The sequence below is a fragment of the Schistocerca serialis genome, chromosome 1, assembly GCF_023864345.2.
Source record: "Schistocerca serialis cubense isolate TAMUIC-IGC-003099 chromosome 1, iqSchSeri2.2, whole genome shotgun sequence".
NCBI classification, from domain to species: Eukaryota; Metazoa; Arthropoda; class Insecta; order Orthoptera; family Acrididae; genus Schistocerca; species Schistocerca serialis.
The window spans coordinates 684388465-684413248 of NC_064638.1; the positions used below are offsets into that span (position 1 = coordinate 684388465).

At 43.6% G+C, this 24784-nt stretch overlaps 1 protein-coding gene across 2 annotated transcripts in view; it reads right to left on the reverse strand.

Moving 5' to 3' along the window:
- Positions 1 to 24784, reverse strand: part of LOC126480396 (prolargin-like) — a 119645-nt gene that overhangs the window by 64523 nt on the left and 30338 nt on the right. For both annotated transcript variants that reach the window (XM_050103862.1, XM_050103861.1), the window contains exon 2: positions 1857 to 2168. In XM_050103862.1, the coding sequence (XP_049959819.1) occupies positions 1857 to 2108 (252 nt within the window). In that variant the 5' untranslated portion in view covers positions 2109 to 2168. The remainder of the gene's footprint in view (positions 1 to 1856; positions 2169 to 24784) is intronic.

Below are 24784 nucleotides of genomic sequence, written 5' to 3' on the forward strand. Positions count from 1 at the left end.
CTGAAGTTAAAGCCTACGTTTGACACTAGTAGACTCCTCTTGGCCAGGAATGCCCTTTATGCCACTGTTATTCTGCTTTTGATGTCCTCCTTGCTCCGTCCGTCCTGGGTTAGTCTGATGCCTAGGTAGTATAATTCCTTAACTTCATGTAATTCGTGCCCATCAATCCTGATGTTAAATTTCTCGCTGTTATCATTTCTGATACTTCTCATTACTTTCGTCTTCCTTCGATTTACTTTCAATCCATATTCTGTACTCACTCGACTGTATATTCCAGTCAACAGATACTGTAAATCTTCTTCACTTTCACTGAGGATGACAATGTTGTCAGTAAATCTTACCATTGACATCCTTTCACCTCGAATTTTAATTGCGCTCTTTTATTTCCGTCATTGCTTCTTCGATGTATAGACTGATGAGTAGGTGGAAATACTGCATCTCGATCATACATCCTTTTTGACCCGACCACTTCGTTCTTGAGCTCCCAATCTTGTTGTTCCCTCTTGGCTCTTGTACAGGTTGTATATTACCCCTCTCTCCCTATAGTTTATCCATATTCCCTCATAATTTCGAACGTCTTGCACCACTTGACATTGTCGAATGCTTTCTCCAGGTCGACAGTCCCCTAGGATGTGACGAAGTCATTTTTCCACAGCATTATTTCTTTTAGGTCTGCTCTACATCTACATCTACATTTATACTCCGCAAGCCACCCAACGGTGTGTGGCGGAGGGCACTTTACATGCCCTGTCATTACCTCCCTTTCCTGTTCCAGTCGCGTATGGTTCGCGGGAAGAGTGACTGCCGGAAAGCCTCCGTGCGCGCTCGAATCTCTCTAACTTTACATTCGTGATCTCCTCGGGAGGTATAAGTAGGGGGAAGCAATATATTCGATACCTCATCCAGAAACACACCCTCTCGAAACCTGGACAGCAAGCTAAACCGCGATGCAGAGCGCCTCTCTTGCAGAGTATGCCACTTGAGTTTGCTAAAAATCTCAGTAACGCTATCACGCTTACCAAATAACCCTGTGACGAAACGCGCCACTCTTCTTTGGATCTTCTCTATCTCTTCTGTCAACCCGACCTGATACGGTGCACTGATGAGCAATACTCTAGGTCGAACGAGTGTTTTGTAAGCCACCTCCTTTGTCGATGGACTACATTTTCTAAGGACTCTCCCAATGAATCTCAACCCGGCACCCGCCTTACCAACAATGAATTTTATATGATCATTCCACTTCAAATCGTTCCGTACGCACACTCCCAGATATTTTACAGAAGTAACTGCTACCAGTGTTTGTTCCGCTATCATATAATCATACACTAAAGGATCCTTCTTTCTATGTATTCGCAATACATTACATTTGTCTATGTTAAAGGTCAGTTGACACTCCCTGCATCAAGTGCCTATCCGCTGCAGATCTTCCTGCAATTTTCTAATGCTGCAACTTCCCTGTATGCTATAGCATCATTCGCGAAAATCTGCGTGGAACTTCTGACACTATCTACTAGGTCGGCTCCAGGGTAGATAGGAGAAATTCTGTAAAGTTTGGAAGTGAGGTATCGGTGGAAGTGAACTCTGATGGCGGGTCGCGAGCTGTACCCGGATATCTTGGTCGGTAAGAGCACTAGCCACGACAGTTAAGGTTCCAGGTGCGAGGCCCGATCAGGCGGACAGTTTCAGTCTGTTATAACGTTACATCAGACTCTCTGCTGTATAGTGGAAGATCGATTCTCACAATTCACTACTACACTGTAAGGTAAGGAAGAACCAGTGGCATGCCTGTAGCGATTTGTGTCTCCTTACTACTGAAAAGAAAGTCGAAGTGGCAAGAGCAACAACGAGAAGCTTACCTCGAGGTTCGAGCACTCAGCCAGCCAGTCCTCTGCCAGCTCCTGAATGTTGTTGCGGTACAGGTAGAGACGGAGGAAGGAGCCGCAGCAGGGCGGCGCGCTTCGCAGCTTATTGCCGCAGAAGTTGGCGGCCACCAGGTCCCTCGAGCACAGGTCGTCAGGCGCCGCCTCCAGGCCACTGAGCGACTGGTCCAGCACCTGCGGGGTCGCAGACACTGCCCACAGCAGGAGGAAAATCACCACCGGCATCATGGCAGCTCCAGAGGAAGACAGCGGGGTGCTGATAGAGAGGTGAGAGGTCTGCAGAAATGCCTGGAAAATAGAAGTGCCACGAAGAGTGAGCATTAGCTATCTTTTGAAGTAAAGACCCATAAATTATCTAGTTGTAGTATTTCTTTAGGAGCTCTTCATCTCCATTGATACATCCTCCGCAAGTCACTATAAAGTACATGGCGGAGAGAGAGAGCATTTGAACCACTATTGCTTCGTGCTTTACTTCTTATTGTGCCGTTTTCGCGACGAACGTGTTCGAGAAAGCGGAATGACTGTAACTGGCAGTAAGATTATCCTATAGTCTTCCACAACGAGCGACATGTTGTTTTGGCCTACCCAGTCACCAGATTCATCTCCAATTGAGCACACGAGTAAAATCATCGGATGATATCTCCAGCATCATTCCTGTAAGGACTGATCATGTGCAACAGGCATGGAACTCCATTCCACAAACTGACATCTGACACCTGTTTAGGCCGAGCGGTTCTAGGCGTTACAGTCTGGAACCGCGCGACTACTACGGTCGCAGGTTCGAATCCTGCATCGGGCATAGATGTTTGTGATGTCCTTAGGTTAGTTAGGTTTAAGTAGTTCTAAGTTCTAGGGGACTGATGACCTTAGAAGTTAAGTCCCATAGTGCTCAGAGCCATTCGAACCATTTTGAACATCTGTTTAACACAACGCATGCGTGTTTGCCTGGTTGCATTCAATATTCTGGTTGTTACCACAGTTGGTGGACCCGTGGTCTAGGGGTAGCGTTTTTGATTCATAATCAAAACGTCTTCGCTCCCGGGTTCGATCCCCGCTACTGCCTAAATTTTGATAAATAATCAGCATTTGTGGCCCAAGACTTCCGGCATAAGAAGTCAGCCTCATTCTGCCAACGGCCTTGTCAAAGAGGGCGGAGAAGCGGATAGAGGTTCAGGGCACTCTCTTGTCCTAGGGGTGGGAAATTGCCCCTAAAGGCGGAAGAATCAGCAATGATCAACGACATGAGGATGCAGAAGGCAATGGAAACTACTGCATTAAAGACACGTAACGTGTATCCACAGGATATGTGGCCTGTAATTGAAGGAGTGTCATGATGATCTCTCCATTGGCAAAAGATTACGGAATAGTCCCCCATTCGGATCTCCGGGAGGGGACTGCCAAGGGGGAGGTTACCATGAGAAAAAGATTGAATAATCAACGAAAGGATAACGTTCTACGAGTCGGGGCGTGGAATGTCAGAAGCTTGAACGTGGTAGGGAAACTAGAAAATCTGAAAAGGGAAATGCAAAGGCTCTATCTAGATATAGTAGGCGTCAGGTTGTTATAATCAGAATCGACAGCAGACCAACACCGACAACGATAGTTCAGGTATACATGCCGACGTCGCAAGCTGAAGATGAACAGATAGAGAAAGTGTATGAGGATATTGAAGGGGTAATGCAGTATGTAAAGGGGGACGAAAATCTAATAGTCATGGGCGACTGGAATGCAGTTGTAGGGGAAGGAGTAGAAGAAAAGGTTACAGGAGAATATGGGCTTGGGACGAGGAATGAAAGAGGAGAAAGACTAACTGAGTTCTGTAACAAGTTTCAGCTACTAATAGCGAATACGCTGTTCAAGAATCACAAGAGGAGGAGGTATACTTGGAAAAGGCCGGGAGATACGGGAAGATTTCAATTAGATTACATCATGGTCTGACAGAGATTCCGAAATCAGATACTGGATTGTAAGGCGTACCCAGGAGCAGATACAGACTCAGATCACAATATAGTAGTGATGAAGAGTAGGCTGAAGTTCAAGACATTAGTCAGGAAGAATCAATATGCAAAGAAGTGGGATACCGAAGTACTAAGGAATGACGAGATACGTTTGAAGTTCTCTAACGCTATAGATACAGCAATGAGGAATAGCGCGGTAGGCAGTACAGTTGTAGAGGAATGGACATCTCTAAAAAGGGCCATCACAGAAGTGGGGAAGGAAAACATAGGTACAAAGAAGGTAGCTGCGAAGAAACCATGGGTAACAGAAGAAATACTTCAGTTGATTGATGAAAGGAGGAAGTACAAACATGTTCCGGAAAAATCAGGAATACAGAAATGCAAGTCGCTGATGAATGAAATAAATAGGAAGTGCAGGGAAGCTAAGACGAAATTGCTGCAGGAAAAATGTGAAGACATCGAAAAAGATATGATTGTCGGAAGGACAGACTCAGCGTACAGGAAAGTCAAAACAACCTTTGGTGACATTAAAAGCAACGGTGGTAACACTAAGAGTGCAACGGGAATTCCACCGTCAAATGCAGGGGAGAGAGCAGATAGGTGGAAAGAATACATTGAAAGCCTCTATGAGGGTGAAGATTTGTCTGATGTGATAGAAGAAGAAACAGGAGTCGATTTAGAAGAAATAGGGGATCCAGTATTAAAATCGGAATTTAAAAGAGCTTTGGAGGACTTACGGTCAAATAAGGCAGAAGGGATAGATAACATTCAATCATAATTTCTAAAATCATTGGGGGAAGTGGCATCAAAACGACTATTCACGTTGGTGTGTAGAATATATGAGTCTGGCGACATACCATCTGACTTTCGGAAAAGCATCATCTACACAATTCCGAAGACGGCAAGAGCTGACAAGTGCGAGAATTATCGCACAATCAGCTTAACAGCCCATGCATCGAAGCTGCTTACAAGAATAATATACAGAAGAATGGAAAAGAAAATTGAGAATACGCTAGTTGACGATCAGATTGGCTCTAGGAAAAGTAAAGGGACGAGAGAGGCAATTCTGACGTTACGGCTAATAATGGAGGCAAGGCTAAAGAAAAATCAAGACACTTTCATAGGATTTGTCGACCTGGAAAAAGGGTTCGACAATATAAAATGGTGCAAGCTGTTCGAGATTCTGAAAAAAGTAGGGGTAAGGTATAGGGAGAGACGGGTCATATACAATATGTACAACAACCAAGAGGGAATAATAAGAGTGGACGATCAAGAACGAAGTGCTCGTATTAAGAAGGGTGTAAGACAAGGCTGTAGCCTTTCGCCCCTACTCTTCAATCTATACATCGAGGAAGCAATGATGGAAATAAAAGAAAGGTTCAGGAGTGGAATTAAAATACTAGGTGAAAGGATATCAATGATACGATTCGCTGATGACATTGCTATCCTGAGTGAAAGTGAAGAAGAATTAAATGATCTGCTGAACGGAACGAACAGTGTAATGAGTACACAGTATGGTTTGAGAGTAAATCGGAGAAAGACGAAGGTAATGAGAAGTAGTAGAAATGAGAACAGCGAGAAACTTAACATCAGGATTGATGGTCACGAAGTCAATGAAGTTAAGGAATTCTGCTACCTAGGCAGTAAAATAACCAATGACGGACGGAGCAAGGAGGACATCAAAAGCAGACTCGCTATGGCAAAAAAGGCATTTCTGGCCAAGAGAAGTCTACTAATATCAAATACCGGCCTTAATTTGAGGAAGAAATTTATGAGGATGTGCGTCTGGAGTACAGCATTGTATGGTAGTGAAACATGGACTGTGGGAAAACCGGAGCAGAAGAGAATCGAAGCATTTGAGATGTGGTGCTATAGACGAATGTTGAAAATTAGGTGGACTGATAAGGTAAGGAATGAGGAGGTTCTACGCAGAATCGGAGAGGAAAGGAATATGTGGAAAACACTGATAAGGAGAAGGGACAGGATGATAGGACATCTGCTAAGACATGAGGGAATGAGTTCCATGGTACTAGAGGGAGCTGTAGAGGGCAAAAACTGTAGAGGAAGACAGAGATTGGAATATGTCAAGCAAATAATTGAGGACGTAAGTTGCAAGTTCTACTCTGAGATGAAGAGGTTAGCACAGGAAAGGAATTCGTGGCGGGCCGCATCAAACCAGTCAGTAGACTGATGACCAAAAAAAAAAAAAATGAAAAACCCAGTTATTAATGTACCAGCCCTTCACATTTGAATCTTGCACTTACATTAACCTATGTGCGCCCCAGGTATCTGAATGGACAGTGCGACGGAATGTCAATCCTAAGGGCCCGGGTTCGAATCCCAGCTGGGTCTGTGATTTTCTCCGCTCAGGGACTGGGTGTTGTGTTGTCCTAATCATCATTCCCATCCCCACTGACGCTCAAGTCGCCGAAGTGGCGTCAAATCGAAAGACTTGCACCAGGCGAATGGTCTACCCGACGGGAGGTCGAAGTCACATGACAACGAGATCGTCTACTCTCCTCCAGTTATTCTCATATATTATCTGTGAGCATTTCGAAAACCTATTTCGGTTAATTAGCTGTTTTACAACAATAAAACTTAATTAAAGTTTACCGGTGATGCAACTCTATAATTACTTACAGGCTTAGCTCTTTCCAAAACTATACTACTCTTTCTGGTGACAGCTCATCAGTACTCACTTCACATATTAGACACGTTACGTACATATCCCTTCAATTGACAGACCCACGACGAAATCCCAAACTCTGTCACTTTCATTGTCGGTTCCCGGTTGTCTATTCGAAAAGCTAAGTCAGCATCCATCCATAAAGAAGGAAAAGTAGAGATGACGAACGTGAAAGGAGGCAGGCATTTTCGATCAGAGATCTTGGGCGTATAATTTTTCAGTAACACTATATTCTGAATGTATATAGTGGAAACAAATAGATTTTTTACTCTGTTGTTAAAACTAATATTTTTAAGAAGCCCACTTTATGTTAGTAATTATTGCGTGTATGGTATGCATTATTCTTTAACTACCTTCCTGAACATGTTACTTTTGGTTCTCTCTCAATTCCATTGGTATCTTATTGTACGGTTTGGTTCGCTGGCACAAAATACTTTTTTGAGTTTTGTAATTAACTTTCCTGGGTGATACTGACTCAAAAATATGCCTGAATGTCTTGTGATCATTCATAGGCAAAAAAGTAGAAAATTGTAGCTGCTATACTTGCATATGGTAGCAATGTTTCACTGTGGAAGCAGGATCGCACACAAAAGACAGCGGGAAAACCACGGTAACGTAAATCACATTAATTGCCCTACGTGTTGTGATGTTCTGACAAGCACAGGAAGGGAAGAAAATCCTCATCTCACTGGACCAATGTACTGGATGCGACCTGAAGGACCTCAGCTGTAACATGGAAAGACAAGACTGGGAATGCCGATGCTCGTTACACCTGTCAAAGCGTAAATGGGAGAGAAGAGACGAAATGCACAGCTTAAACCTAAGAGAATAGATGAATGGACAGTAATCGTTTTCTGCAACGCAAAATTGATAAAGCTTTATGAATATTAGGGTCACACTTCTCAACAGTAACAAAAGAACGAGCTCTTGTGACACTAATTCGTGCACTAAAAGATGAATAACCTGTACACCAGATCTGGACACCAAGAAACGGGAAACATCGAGAAACTAACGAACGATTTGTCGTGAGGTACTAGTGCCGGACGGTATTGTACGAGGGTTGTCCAGAAAGTAAGTTCCGATCGGTCGTGAAATGGAAACCACAGTGAAAACAAGTAACGTATTATCTGCAACAGTTAGGTACACCTCCCACCTACTTCTCTACATAGTCGCCGCTCCAACTTCGAGTGTTGTCGTAGTTTTGTATCAACTTTCCAATATCTTTGTCATAGAAAGCAGCCGCCTGTGCTTTCGGCCAGTTATCTGCGCTGGTCTGCAGCTCGTTGTCTGTGGAAAATTTTTGTCTTCATAGCCAGCGGTTCTTGTGAGCAGAGATGATACTCAGGGGGAGCCACTTACGGATTGTATTGTGGGTGATCAAACACTTCTCATTGGAAACGCTGCAGGAGCGTCTTCATTGCCGCTGCAGTGTGCGGCCGAGAACTGGCATGAAGAAGGAACTGCTCAACAGTTGTGTTATGTGGGCTGCATGACACAGGCGAAATCTCTAACCAGGCCCTCATACTATTCCCTATGCACCTTTACGTGTCCACTGTTCACTCACAACTGAAAAGAGCGTCTTGATGCTATCGATGGGCATACTACAGACACTGCCCAAAACATCTGTGCAAAGCTTTACCGGATTTTACTAGTGGTTTCCATTTCGCGACCGATCGGAACTTACTTTCTGGACAACCCTCGTACATTTGTGAGAAATTTCACTGAAGTCAGGCACGTCCACATTCGTTCTATCAATCGCTCGAAACACTTCTGTAGTTTCATTTTCCTCTCAGTACTTGTATAACTGTATAACTATATACAAAAATGAAAAACTAATATGGATTTTTCTTTGCTTGAAAGCGACAATCTGTATTTCACACAATCTACATGACTGGAGATACGATTTTCTAGTCGATGTTATGTACATACTCTGAGGTGACAAAAGTCATGGGATACCTCGTAATATCTCGTCGGACCTCCTTTTACCAGGCGTAGTGCAGCATCTCGAAGTGGCATGGGCTCATCAACACGTTGGAAGTCCCCTGCAGAAACATTGAGTCCCGCTGTCTCTATAGCCGACCATAAGTGCGAAAGTGGTTGCCAGCGCAGGATGTTGTGCACGGACTGAACACTCGATTATGCCCAACAAATGTTCGATAGAATTCATATCGGGCGATCTGGGTGGCCAAATGTGGCCGCGATGCAATTCCGTCGTTGTTTGCGAACATGAAGTGTTTGGGAACTTGTAGTAACCAGTTCATGAATGGTTGCAAATGGTCCCCAAGTAGTTGAACACAATCATTCCCAGTCAATGATAGGTTCCGTTGGACCAGAGGACCGAGTTTATTCCATGTAAACAAAGCCCAGTCCATTATGGAGTCACCACCGGTTTTGAAAAATTTTGGAAATTTCTGGTGAGGTCTTATAGGACGAAACTGCTAACGTCATCGGTCCCTATGCCTACACATTACTTAATCTAACTTAAACTAAGTTACGCTACGCTGAACACACACACTCATGCCCTGGGGAGGACTCGAACCTCCCACGTGGGGAGCCGCACAGACCGTGACAAGGCGCTGTAGACTACGCGTCTACCCCGCGCGACCACCTCCAGTTTGCACAGTGTCTTATTGAAAACTTGGGTCTATGGCTTCGTAGGGTCTGCACCATACTGGAACCCTAATGTCAACTCTTATCAACTGAAACCGGGACTCATATGACCAGACAACGGCTTTACAGAAATCTAGGGTCCTACCGATATGGACACGAGTCCAGGAGAATCGCTGCAGGCGACGTCCTGGTATTAGAAAAGACACTCGAATCGGTCGTCTGCTGCCATAGCCCATTATTGCCAAATTTCACCTCACTGTCCTAAGGGACACTTTTGTCGTATGTCCCACGACGATTTCTGTGGTTATTTCACGCAGTGTTGCTTGTGTATTAGTACTGACAATTCTATGCAAACGCCGCTGCAATCGGTCGTTAAGTGAGGGCTGTCGGCCATTGCTTTGTCCGTGGTGAGAGGTGATGCCTGAAATTTGGTATTCTCTGTAGAGTCTTGACACTGCGGATCTCGAAATACTGATTTCCCTAACGATTCCAGAAATGGAATGTCCTGTGCATCTAGTTACAACTACCGTTCTGCGTACTTTCGTACTTCCTTTCTTGGGGCGTTTCTCCTGCTTCAACGCGGGGTCGGTCATGTTACTATTGATTTGGCAGTGTTAGTTGCAGAAGGTTGCCGGATGCCCTACCTGCCGCCATCCTTAACCCCATGGGACGGAATCAGTGTATCCCAGCTGTCCGCGTCTCGTGTAAGCCGTGGAATAGTGCTAACGTTTTCAAACATCTGAGAGTCGTGTAACTGAAGCGGAAAGTGGGGACCAGCCCGGTTCAAAAATGGCTCTGAGCACTATGGGACTCAACTGCTGCGGTCATTAGTCCCCTAGAACTTAGAACTAGTTAAACCTAACTAACCTAAGGACATCACAAACATCCATGCCCGAGGCAGGATTCGAACCTGCGACCGTAGCGGTCTTGCGGTTCCAGACTGCAGCGCCTTTAACCGCACGGCCACTTCGGCCGGCGGACCAGCCCGGTATTCACCTAGTACGATGTGGAAGACCGACTAAAAATCACATCTAGGCTGGCCTGCATACCGGCCCTCGTTGTTAACCCACCGGGCGAATTCGATCCGGGGCCAGCGCGCCTACCCGAGTCCAGGAAGCACCGCATTAGTGCTCTCGGCTATCCTGGCGAGTCAGCTATCATTCCGCGTTCACAGTCTGCTAATTCCGGTCGTGTGGCCACAATCAGGTCGAAAACCGTTTCACTTGAATCAGGTGAGTCAGGTGAGTACAAATGACAATTCCGCCAATTCACTGCCCTTTTATACCTTGTGTACGCGATGTTACCGATATCTGTATACACGCATGTCCTATCCCATGACTTTCGAAACCCCAGTGTGGAACGACGCTTGAAAACAGTGTGGTACACTTTGATCTTTCAAATTCCCTCGAGCGCTCCTTCTTCCTACGTACGTATCCCGATACACGAGAAAAGTGCATATGTGTGCCAAGCGGGTCAAATCGTTCTTGAAAAGCTCAGTAACTCTCTGCTGGGAGCAATCTGCTGTGGTAGTATTTCGCACTAGTTCGTATTCCGGTACTGAATCCTGAGAGATCACGAAGGCGGAGATGTGTCTATTACTGCGGTCTTCAGCCACTGCTACGACTGCTGTTATTCTAGCCATAACAGTAATACATCTTCGATTTAGCTATTCCTCCTGAAAATAGGGTTTGAAAATAACCGCACTGGGCAAAAAATTTGGTACACGCAGGACAACATGCAAATGCTGCTTGACAATGCACTTAGCCTTCATAATGGCCTCAGTTCAGCGAGGAAGAAAATCCACATGTTTCTTGAGATATACCATATCCAACTGCAACCACTCACTCAAGATTGGATTTGGGTGTGGACTACAATAAGGAGGGGTTGTTGATTTCTTAGTTTCATCCTCTGTTTCAAATTACCCCACGCATTTTCGATGCAATTAATTGCAGATGTAGGCGAAAATATGTACTGACATTTAAACTTCGGTGTGTCCTACAATGTTACGGTCAAAATGTTAGAACTTGAAAATATTATGTAGAAGATATTTTATGCAGTTTTTGTTTCATAACGTTCATGGACGTTCATTTGATGAGGATTTCAATTTTTAATTATTATAATGTATTTTTAATTAATATAATGTACACTGGTTATGCCACCGAGTTGTAAGTCTCATTTCAGTCGACGCCTCATTGGGCGACTTGCGTGCCGGTGATGATGATGAAAGGATGTTTAGGACAACACAACACCCAGTGCACGAGCGGAGAAAATCTTCAATCTGGCCGGGAGCCGAACCCGAGCCCGCTTCATGGGGGGCAAACTCGTGACCACCCATCAAGCAGGTGTGCACTAATAAAGTATTAAAGCTGCAACACTACAGCTCACATCTGCATAAAAGTCTGCTAAAATCAATGTAACAGATTTTTGTTTAAGCTCATAGTTACTTTCAAATCAGTTTTTCAATTTTATGTTAACCGAGATTGCCCTCTTTTTCTCATACAGTAAAGGAGAACATCTCCCAGACAGAAAAACAAAGAAAAATTGCTGCACAGGATTATTCAGTAAGTGATTTCTAAGAATTTCGCCAAATATTAGGATATTAGCTTTTATAGTTCCTAAGAGAAGGTACATTATATATCAAAAAAATTGCTCTACGGCATATCTCATTTTTAACAATATTTCCGTACCTCTATTCATTATTATTGTCCATATCCATAATCTTCATTCTCTTCCTTGTCTTCCTACATCTTTCTCTTCATCTGCTTCCATTGCCCAGCTAATTTTTTCATATTTTCTTCTGCTCCCTGAGCTCTGTCAAATCGAGCTTCATCGATGCTTCTTAGTGTCTTCAGTGCGAATCCACCCGGGTGGAAGCCTAATCTTTGCAGGCACTTAATCCTACCTACATTTCTACTATTAAATACTTGACAGGCGTCAAATGGAGCTGTCTTCACAGCATCTGAGAACACAAGTACTGTTTTTGAAAAATGTATCCATCTAGGGCGATTGTAGTTCTCATTCGTAATTTGTGTTTTTGCGTGTACACATTTTTTCATCAGTTCATTATTGGCTATGTATCTAGAAGTTGGTTTTATAACAATTAAACCAGCAAGTGGCTAAGCATGCTTAAGGGTTATGGGTTCCTTGGCTTCTCCCTGACGATATTTGCACCACGATATGTCACAGAGGATGTTCTGGCGGGGCTCAACCACGCAAAGTTTGTGGAAGAATGTTGCCCACACTGCTTACGTAATTGTTTTCATACTATGTACATTGTTCCTGGTGACTTTTCCATGACATATTTGTAATGAGTGATTTTATTTGTTTGTGAATCTGTTAGCAGCACCCAGTAACATTCCACCTACTAATTACTAATTTGTAAACAAAGGAAAAGTTAGATATAACCTTTCTAGCAGCCTTCTAGATACTTTTGCAGTTCGCTACGATTCTGTGACGCAAAATCACCACAAAAAAGTCTATGGTAGAGAAAGCGTGGATCACAGCACGAAAAAAGGGGACGCGGCAGGCGCTGATGACCAAGGATTAATATTTATTGAGGCAGGTGCCGATCATGAAACTTGGAGATGTCGTTTTAGAAGCATCAATCTAATGTATTAAGCATTAAAAAGCTTCGAACTTTTTCTCAGTTTTGCCCTACATACGCCCTTGATGGGTATTCAGCAAGCCAGTCGCAACACGCCAGGAGTGTACGTATGTAAAACTGTGAGCACCAACCCCCCACAAACATGGGATGTCACAACGTACTCAAATGTAAAAGAAAGGCGATAATTACTCACCGATAATGTCGCAATAAACATTTTCTTCTTCTCTTCAGGTATTAAGCGAAATTGCCCGTTACGGAACCCTTCGTTGCCGGGATCTTCCTCTATCTCTTCTTTCTTGGCGCTCATAATTCCTAGCCTTTAAGAGGATTCTGTTACTCTACATTCTTTCTAGGTGTTCGTTCCGTTTTCTCCAATACTCTAGAATTTTATCATTTAGAGTAAAAGTATTTAGTTCTTCTCTAATATCTTGATTCCTTACTCTGTCTTCTATTGTGCAATCTTCTACTCGTTTCAGTAACTTCATTTCTTGTACCTGAATACGGTATTCTTGTTTTTTGCTAATCATCCAGGTCTTACTGCTCTAGAGCAGATTTGTAGGATTTAATTTGAATATCTTTTTTAGTTTTGTTTTTGAGGTTTCTGTTAATTGTTCCACATACCCGGCTAAATTTACTAAGTTTAATTTCTATGTCTTCGCTATAGCCTCATGTCATCTCACATACTAGGTAATTAAAGTGATTTACAGCTCTAACATTTATTTTGGTTTTAATATGTTATTTCCCCACGAAGACCATTGTATTCGTTTTTTGTGTTGAGATCTCCATGTCAAATGTCGCACTTAGTTGTTTCAGTATGTAAATTCCTTTCTGAAGTCGTCTTCTATATCTGCTCGGATCACTGCATCGTCAGCATATAGCAGGTTACTTAAGAGTCGTCCTGTCTAGAAATATACCTTTCTGAAATTCTATTTTCCATATGTGCATTATTTCATGTACGTAAACGTTAAATAAAGTTGGGGACATACGGCAGCCTTGTCATACTCCTCTGTTGGCTGCTATGCAATAGTCGTTTTTCCGTTGGGGTGGATGGTGATAGTCGTGTTCTGATACAAACTTACTATCACATTTATTAGATGTTTCGGATATCTTCCGGAGTTTCTGTCTATTGACATTGTCAAAAGCTTTTTAAAAATCGATAAAGCCTATGTGTGTTTATTTATTATATTCGCTGTTTTTTGTGTTATCTCTTGTAAAATGAAAGCTACATTCATAGTAGAGCGTCCTTTGCTAAAACCCATTTGTTACTCATGCAGTACTAATTCCGTTGTATTTTTAAGTCTTGCGTTCAAAGTCGTAGGACATATCTTGTATGCCGAGTCTAGTAAATTTATCCCTAAGAGTTACTGCACAAGCTTTTGTCTCCTTAAAAAAAACTGAGATCACTCTAAAGATCTTCCACTCCTTGGTGATACTCTTGCTCTTCCAGTACTCGTTTAACAGAAAAAGTAGCCGTACATGCAGTTTCATGCCTCGATATATTAGGAATCCAGCATTAATACCATCTCTTCCTGTAGCTTTCCTGTTTTTAAGTGATATTAAGACAGATTTTATTTCATCGTGCAGATTGTGACAGATCATGCTATGCGGACCCTCATAGGAAGTATTCGGTACCACGCAGTTACGTATTATACGATACATGTTTCCCAGTATAGCGAATGTTAATATACAGCTTTTGGTGCTCGATATTGTATCAGTCGCACTGTACGCGAGGTATATAAAATGTAAGACACTAGTTTGGCCGACTACTGCTCATTTAGAAACCATTAACAGGAACATTTAATTACTGAAAAATTATCTTATTATAATCATCGATTTTACGAGATTTACAGTATAAGTAATTATTTCATTTGTATAAACATCCGGCAAAAATCATTTCACTAATCAAACGGGATATTAATTGTCAAATTTTGATTACCTCATAATACGTGAAAATTAATGTTTTCGGTAGATTTCTGGCTAACTAACGCACCCAAAGTTACGTACACTGTCAAGACATTATGTTTCTATAAAAACTCAAGTCAGGTTCATTGTAATTAATTCTGTAATTACGAGTTCTAGAACTTTCTGTCATAGACAAACTATTATTTCTGTCATTTTGTCAAAACGAGATTATTGTGTAAAATCTGAACCTCAAAATGTATTTCCACTTTATGTAAAGTACTCAAAAATATGTTACCATTAAAATTCCTGTTGTAATTAACTTGATATTAATTATTTTATATCAAATATTGTTAGTCGCATTTTTCAAGCAGAATTTCATTCTAAATTTCAACGTATAACGTATATTACAGCTCTTGAGGAACAGACGGTGAATATCAGTCCGTAGGAGAAACTGCGATTCCTCGATGTTTCTGGGCCCAGTCGTGATAGGCACGACATAACACATCGTGCAGTGTCTTTAGGTGAGCGCAATTCTTCTAGCTATCTGGCAACATAAAACGGCTATTTCTAAATTTGTGAAGCGGTGATTCTGATGTCGTACATGGGTAGTAAAAGTTATCTACCTAGAACCGTTTCAGCTTTTTTGTAATAGAATAGTACTATTTCGTCATATAGTTGTCCAAATCTCTGAATCAAAACATCTGTCACTCACGCACTAGATTAATTAAAGTGCAATCAGGTAATATACAGCTACATTACATGATTGACTGATGAAGTCAGAAATGTATTACCCCTGAATTTAGGTGTGACTTCCAACCTTTTTAGCTTTCCAGGAATATTACTTCACCTAATACGTAGCCCAGACCAAGAAAATACATCACATAGTGTAGTGAGTAATGAAACGCAGGCCAGAGACAACTCACGCAGAATGCAGTAGTCCATCCAGTGTGAAATTTAAGCAGATGCTTTCTTCTTCAATCGTGTCACTATTTCAGCTTGTTGCTATCCAACATACAAACGGTTGTCACACTCTCATTGATATATTTTCAATGAAGTCCACAAACAGAGTAATTCGTACCTCTCAAATATCTGTACGTGGCCTGTCTGCACATGACATAATTTTCAAGACGTATTTCCCATAATGTCCTAGAAAGAAACTGCAGCTGACTATATTCCGGCACTTGAAACACATTAATTTATCTGAACTGGCAACTGAGACGTAACAAATAGTTGGAAGACGTCCTCTACTCCATTCTCTGACATAAAAGAAAGTCCGCAGCTCGTGGTCGTGCGGTAGCGTTCTCGCTTCCCACGCCCGGGTTCCCGGGTTCGATTCCCGGCGGGGTCAGGGATTTTCTCTGCCTCGTGATGACTGGGTGTTGTGTGATGTCCTTAAGTTAGTTAAGTTTAAGTAGTTCTAAGTTCTAGGGGACTGATGACCATAGATGTTAAGTCCCATAGTGCTCAGAGCCTTTTGAACCATAAAAGAAAAACTTTTGGGGTTAGTAATAAACTTACTCAACTAGGTGACAAATATGCCCTCCTAAAGACCGGAAAAATATGAAGAAAACCTGCACCTTGACTAACTGAAGAACTAAAACAGCTCATGAATCTCAGAGACAGTGCGCTTCGTATATATAATCGTAGACTACGCGCCACGCCTGGTAATCATATTACTTACGAGCAGAAGCGGAACAGTCAGTCAAAGTGTGAGCAATGCAAAACTCAGATATGCTCATACATTAACTGGCAATAGTGACACACCAGCTCCCCTATGGGAAAACTTGCGTGGTCTTGGTAAAGGCAAAGTAATACCTGGACAAGATCCCACTGTCCCAGCCGAGATTACCGATGAGCCAAAACGTTATGACAGGCTCCTTAATAGATTGTTTGTCCTTCTTTGGAAGGAAATACATAAGTGATAATGCGTATCAGGGATGCGAGAGTTTGGTGCCAGGTTTTTTGAAGGTGTGTGGCATTGTACGTCTACACACAGGTCATGTAATCAGCGTACATTACAGGCTACTGATATGCGTAAGCGATGATGGCGCCCGATGGGGACCTATATGGATGCCACAGGATGTACATCTCGCGAATCTGGTCGCTGAGACATCGTGATTTCGCTACAACGCTCCTCAAGCCACTATAGCACTGTTCTGGCTCCGAGACACGGACAGCTACACAGCTGAAATATGATATCCCTCTCAGGGAAGACATCAAGCATGAAGGGATGCAGGTGGTTCGCAGCTGTCAGCGTGTCTTCGATTACTACCACAGGTCTACATCTACATCTACATCCATACTCCGCAAGCCACCTGACGGTGTGTGGCGGAGGGTACCTTGAGTACCTCTATCGGTTCTCCCTTCTATTCCAGTCTCGTATTGTTCGTGGAAAGAAGCTTTGTCGGTATGCCTCTGTGTGGGCTCTAATCTCTCTGATTTTATCCTCATGGTCTCTTCGCGAGATATACGTAGGAGGGAGCAATAGACTGCTTGACTCTTCGGTGAAGGTATGTTCCGAAACTTTGACAAAAGCCCGTACCGAGCTACTGAGCGTCTCTCCTGTAGAGTCTTCCACTGGAGTTTATCTATCATCTCCGTAACGCCTTCGCGATTACTAAATGATCCTGTAACGAAGCGCGCTGCTCTCCGTTGAATCTTCTCTATCTCTTCTATCAACCCTATCTGGTACGGATCCCACACTGCTGAGCAGTATTCAAGCAGTGGGCGAACAAGCGTACTGTAAGCTACTTCCTTTGTTTTCGGATTGAATTTCCTTAGGATTTTTCCAATGAATCTCAGTCTGGCATCTGCTTTACCGACGATCAACATTATATGATCATTCCATTTTAAATCACTCCTAATGCGTACTCCCAGATAATTTATGGTATTAACTGCTTCCAGTTGCTGACCTGCTATTTTGTAGCTAAATGATAAAGGATCTATCTTTCTGTGTATTCGCAGCACTTGTCTACAATGAGATTCAATTACCATTCCCTGCACCATGCGTCAATTCGCTGCAGATCCTCCTGCATTTCAGTACAATTTTCCATTGTTACAACCTCTCGATACACCACAGCATCATCTGCAAAAAGCCTCAGTGAACTTCCGATGTCATCCACAAGGTCATTTATGTATATTGTGAATAGCAACGGTCCTATGACACTCCCCTGCGGCACACCTGAAATCACTCTTACTTCGGAAGACTTCTCTCCATTGAGAATGACATGCTGCGTCCTGTTATCTAGGAACTCCTCAATCCAATCACACAATTGGTCTGATAGTCCATATGCTCTTACTCTGTTCATTAAACGACTGTGGGGAACTGTATCGAACGCTTTGCGGAAGTCAAGAAACACGGCATCTACCTGTGAACCCGTGTCTATGGCCCTCTGAGTCTCGTGGACGAATAGCGCGAGCTGGGTTTCACATGACCGTCTTTTTCGAAACCCATGCTGATTCCTACAGAGTAGATTTCTAGTCTCCAGGAAAGTCATTATATTCGAACACAATACGTGTTCCAAAATTCTACAACTGATCGACGTTAGAGACATAGGTCTATTGTTCTGCACATCTGCTCGACGTCCCTTCTTGAAAACGGGGATGACCTGTGCCCTTTTCCAATCCTTTGGAACGCTACGCTCTTCTAGAGACCTACGGTACACCGCTGCAAGAAGGGGGGCAAGTTCCTTCGCGTACTCTGTGTAAAATAGAACTGGTATCCCATCAGGTCCAGAGGCCTTTCCTCTTTTGAGCGATTTTAATTGTTTCTCTATCCCTCTGTCGTCTATTTCGATATCTACCATTTTGTCATCTGTGCGACAATCTAGAGAAGGAACTACAGTGCAATCTTCCTCTGTGAGGAGAATGTCTCTCACAGCACAACACTGCTCCCACCAGCCTGCGTCCGTGGCGCACTGCATGTTTCGAGACGCGGTTCACCTCGACGACGGCGTTTGTGGAGACGACCATAGAGCTAGTGTAGCAAAAATGTGTTTCGCCCGAAGAGCCGACACGTTTCCACTGATCGACGATCAAATCCCGATGGTCTCGTGCTCACTGCATTCGCAATTCACGACGTCGTTGGATCAACATGTGAACACATAGCGGTAATATGCTGCGGAGGTCCATGTTCAACAATGTACGATGAACGGTGCGCTCCGAAACACTTGTGCACCAGAGATGCCACAGACCACCATGTATCCTAATTCACAGAGCAGTCAAGCCTCTGAACCCCACGTTCTGTGATGAGTCGTGGCCGTCCAACCATTTAGCGTCTAGTGATAGTTTCACTGTCCTGCCTCTTTCCGTAAATGCTCACTACCTAGAACGTGAACAATCGACCTGCTTCGTCGTTTTCCAGACACTCGTTCACAGGTTCTGCTTAATAATAATCTGCCATTTGTCAAAGTCGTTTATCTCAATGGATTTCCTCATTTGCAGCTAGGGGAATCACCCGTCTCTGTCTGCCCGCTTACACACTTTTGTTAGCGTGTTTGCGTTCCCGCAACGCCACCAGGTGGCATCCAACAACGCGGTGGTGATAATGTTTTGGCGTATCAGTGTACAATCACAAGTGAACCACAAACGAAACAAAGAGTTACTTCTTGGGGATAAAAGAACTGTAGCCGCGAAAAATTCTATCAAAACCATGTTGCTTGAAACACCTCCAAAAAAGCCGTTATATGTATCAAATCATCAATCAACACATACTGGACACGATGGCATTACAGTTCAAATTATGGAGCGTATTATTGACGAAGTACTGCCCACTGTAACAGATATCTCCAACCACCCGTTAATCAGAAGTAGTCTCCCAGAGGCCTCGAAACACGTACTATTTAAACCATTCCCTAAAAAGGACATAGCCACAGCACACTCAAATTGCCGACCTATAAGTATTCTTGCTGTATTGTCAGAAACCTTGGAATAAAATCAATAGACAGCTATCGTGAATCTCAATACCGACCTATGGGTACTATGAAAATGTTTATAGGATATAGAGTTAAAGCTCAACCCATCCAAAACCATTCTAGGCTCATTAGCTAAAAATATAGGGAATCCGTACCATCCTTAATCCTAAATTGGGTAAAGAATCTAGGAGTAATAATAAATGAAAATCTGAAATGCACTGAGCACGTAACCGTAATGTGCAAGAAGGAATCAGCATCCCCCCACACCCTAAAAAATATAAAAAGCTCTTCCCTCTTGACCTAAAAAAGAAACTTGTACAAACACTTATACTATGAACTATTGCATAGAGTGACCTTATCCTGCAGAACCATTCTTAAGAAAACACACGGCGCCTGGAAGTGATTATGAATGCCTGTCTTTTTATATTTGTGATATTCGATTATTTGATCACATTTCACCATCATATGCACACATGTCCTGGCAGTGTGCAGGCAAGCACAGAGATTTCCACACCCTCTGTCTTTTCTGCTGTCTTGTCAATGAACACTGTCCCTCATATTTCTCCTCGACCTTATTAGTACTCCAGCACCATCTGCGCCTACTAGAGCAAAATTCTTTCTGTTCCACCCCAGCGTTCAGGCACTTTCTCGAAGTCCTTCTCAGTAGCAGGAACCCGACTCCGAAATAATCTCCCGCCTTATATTGGCGAACTAAATAACATCTCCAGCTTCAGAAGATTGTTAATGACATATCTACTAAAGCAATAATAAGGATAATTACTGTATTCGTATGCACTCGTTACCTTTGTACATCCGTCTCTCCCACCTAATCTTCCTCATTTTCAAGTATTCTTAGCAGATGCAGTTTTCTTAAATTTCCTTTTTCTTAGAATTCACTATATCAGAAAACCTCAATTTCTTTAAACCTATAAATTCTTCTGATATCCGCCACTGTCGCTATTGTTACTACTGTCATTATCTTTATTATTATCACTATTAGTGTCAGCAACAGCAGTAGTAGTACAAGTACTGCCAGTATTAACTTTATTAGTTCATAGTCAGTACTATTTATTTCCAACCACAACAGATACTCAGATGTTTCTCATATTAGTTGTCATATTAAACTGTTATTTCTTAGGTAACGACGATCTAAAAATATACTGCATGTATGAAACACTGGTCCGACGTAAGAGAGGGCTTGATGGACTTAATCAGATCAGGTTAAATAAATAAATGAAAAGGTAAATGAGAATATCACAACGATCGTCTCATTCAATAAAATTTCTCTGGGTTTGTGACAGCATTGTCAATATACACTCCTGGAAATGGAAAAAAGAACACATTGACACCGGTGTGTCAGACCCACCATACTTGCTCCGGACACTGCGAGAGGGCTGTACAAGCAATGATCACACGCACGGCACAGCGGACACACCAGGAACCGTGGTGTTGGCCGTCGAATGGCGCTAGCTGCGCAGCATTTGTGCACCGCCGCCGTCAGTGTCAGCCAGTTTGCCGTGGCATACGGAGCTCCATCGCAGTCTTTAACACTGGTAGCATGCCGCGACAGCGTGGACGTGAACCGTATGTGCAGTTGACGGACTTTGAGCGAGGGCGTATAGTGAGCATGCGGGGGGCCGGGTGGACGTACCGCCGAATTGCTCAACACGTGGGGCGTGACGTCTCCACAGTACATCGATGTTGTCGCCAGTGGTCGGCGGAAGGTGCACGTGCCCGTCGACCTGGGACCGGACCGCAGCGACGCACGGATGTACGCCAAGACCGTAGGATCCTACGCAGTGCCGTAGGGGACCGCACCGCCACTTCCCAGCAAATTAGGGACACTGTTGCTCCTGGGGTATCGGCGAGGACCATTCGCAACCGTCTCCATGAAGCTGGGCTACGGTCCCGCACACCGTTAGGCCGTCTTCCGCTCACGCCCCAACATCGTGCAGCCCGCCTCCAGTGGTGTCGCGACAGGCGTGAATGGAGGGACGAATGGAGACGTGTCGTCTTCAGCGATGAGAGTCGCTTCTGCCTTGGTGCCAATGATGGTCGTATGCGTGTTTGGCGCCGTGCAGGTGAGCGCCACAATCAGGACTGCATACGACCGAGGCACACAGGGCCAACACCCGGCATCATGGTGTGGGGAGCGATCTCCTACACTGGCCGTACACCACTGGTGATCGTCGAGGGGACACTGAATAGTGCACGGTACATCCAAACCGTCATCGAACCCATCGTTCTACCATTCCTAGACTGGCAAGGGACAATGCACGTCCGCATGTATCCCGTGCCACCCAACGTGCTCTAGTAGGTGTAAGTCAACTACCCTGGCCAGCAAGATCTCCGGATCTGTCCCCCATTGAGCATGTTTGGGACTGGATGAAGCGTCGTCTCACGCAGTCTGCACGTCCAGCACGAACGCTGGTCCAACTGAGGCGCCAGGTGGAAATGGGATGGCAAGCCGTTCCACAGGACTACATCCAGCATCTCTACGATCGTCTCCATGGGAGAACAGCAGCCTGCATTGCTGCGAAAGTTGGATATACACTGTACTAGTGCCGACATTGTGCATGCTCTGTTGCCTGTGTCTATGTGCCTGTGGTTCTGTCAGTGTGATCATGTGATGTATCTGACCCCAGGAATGTGTCAATAAAGTTTCCCCTTCCTGGGACAATGAATTCACGGTGTTCTTATTTCAATTTCCAGGAGTGTATATAAGACTGCCGACGTTTCGGTCACTGTTGCAAGCGACCTTCTTCAGGGTGTTTTTGCAACACCCTGAAGAAGGTCACTTACAACAGGGACCGAAACGTAGTAGTTTTATTTATATTGACAATGTGGTCACAAACACAGAAAAGTTTTATTGAATGTGAGAATGGCAGCAGAAACCTTTGTTTATAAGTGATTGTCTCGTTTGCATCAGGACACGCATTTCACACTTTTGTACGATACATACCTGTGTAGATATTCCTGATCTTTGGTACAAGTAAGAAAAAGTCAAAACTCAGTAAATGGAAAGCTACAATAAGCGTCATTTTGTGTTGAATAAAACAGTCTTGAGGCGAATATTGTTGTTTAATGACACATTTCGTCTTATTAGGACACATCAGATTTTGCTTGCTGTTATGCTGGGAAATAAATATACATCAAGGTCGCGTAAATGGTAGTGTACCCTCTATACGCACATGACGGCAGGCGAGACGATGCAGTGACAGGACCACACTTTCAGAGCTGTAGAAATGAAATGTCGGTTTCCTGAGAATCAAATAAAGTGCGCCAAATCCAACCAAAAGATTCCTGTCATACTGAGAGACTTTGTATTGTTGGCCAGTATATGTCTTGTGTCTCTACGTTGTGCCACCACAGTATTGTTCGCCCGCGATTGCAATAAAGGAATATTTTTCCTGGATTTTTTCATAGATTTTCATGGATTTCGAGTATCCCTCATGTGTAGGAGGAGAGAGTGTATGGCTTAATAATATTATATATATATATATATATAAACTCGTCTAGCTTGAAGGGGGAAACTATATGGCGCTATGGTTGGCCCGCCAGATGGCACTGCCATAGGTCAAACGGATATCAACTGCGTTTTCTAAAATAGGATCCCCCATTTTTATTACATATTCGTGCAGTACGTACAGAAATATGAATGTTTTAATTGTACCACTTTTTCGCTTTGTGATAGATGTCGCTGTAACAGTCACAAATGTATAAGTACGTGGTATCACGTAACATTCCGCCAGTGCGGACGGTATTTGCTTCGTGATACATTACCCGTGATAAAATGGACCGTTTACCAATTGCGAAAAGGTCGATATCGTGTTGATGTATGGCTATTTTGATCAAAATGCCCAACGGGCGTGTGCTATGTATATTGCTCGGTATCCTGGACGACATCATCCAAGTGTCCGGACCGTTCGCTGGATGTTTACGTTGTTTAAGGAAACAGGAAGTGTTCAGCCACATGTGAAACGTCAACCACGACCTGCAAAAATGATGATACCCAAGTAGGTGTTTTAGCTGCTGTCGCGGCTAATCCGCACATCAGTAGCAGACAAACTGCGCGAGAATCGGGAATCACAAAAAACGTCGGTGTTGAGAATGCGATACCAACAACGATTGCACCCATACCATATTTCTATGTACCAGTAATTACATGGCAACGACTCTGAACATCGTGTACAGTTCTGCCACTGGGCATAAGAGAAATTACGGGACGATGACAGAGTTTTTGCACGCGTTCTATTTAGCGATGAAGCATCATTCAGCAACAGCGGTAACGTAAACCGGCATGATATGCAACATTGGGCATCGGAAAATACACTATCACTATAGCTGCGACAAGTGGAACATCAGCGACCTTGGCGGGTTAGTGTATGGGGAGGCATTATGGGAGGAAGGATAACTGGCCCGCATTTTATCGATGGCAATCTAAATGGTGCAGTGTATGCTGATTTCCTACGTAATGTTCTACCGACGTTACTACAAGATGTTTCACTGCATAACAGAATGGCGATGAACTTCCAACATGATGGATGCTCGGCACATAGCCCGCGTGCGATGAAGCGGTGTTGAATAGCATGTTTCATGACGGGTGGATTGGTCGTCGAAGCACCATACCATGGCCCACACGTTCACCGGATCAGACGTCTCCGGATTTCTTTCTGTGGGGAAAGTTGGAGGATATTTGCTACCGTGATCCACCGACAACGCCTGACAACATGCGTCAGCGCATTGTCAATGCATGTGCGAACATTGCGGAAGGCGAACTACTCGCTGTTGAGAGGAATGTCGTTACACGTATTGCCAAATGCATTGAGGCTGACGGACATCATTTTGAGCATTTATTGCATTAATGTGGTATTTACAGGTAACCACGCTGTAACAGCATGCGTTCTTGGAAATGATAAGTTCACAAAGGTACATGTATCACATTGGAACAGCCGAAATAAAACGTCCAAACGTACCTACGTTCTGTATTTTAATTTAAAAAACCTACCTGTAACCAACTGTTCGTCTAAAATTGTGAGCCACATGTTTGTGACTATTACAGCGCCATCTATCACAAACCGAAAAAAGTGGTCCTAGATGCTGCTCATGCATGGTTGTTTACATCTTTGGACGGGTTTAGTGACATCTCTGAACAGTCAAAGGGACGCTGTCAGTGATACAGTATAGACAGTCAACGTCTATCTTCAGGAGTTCTGAGAACTGGGGTGATG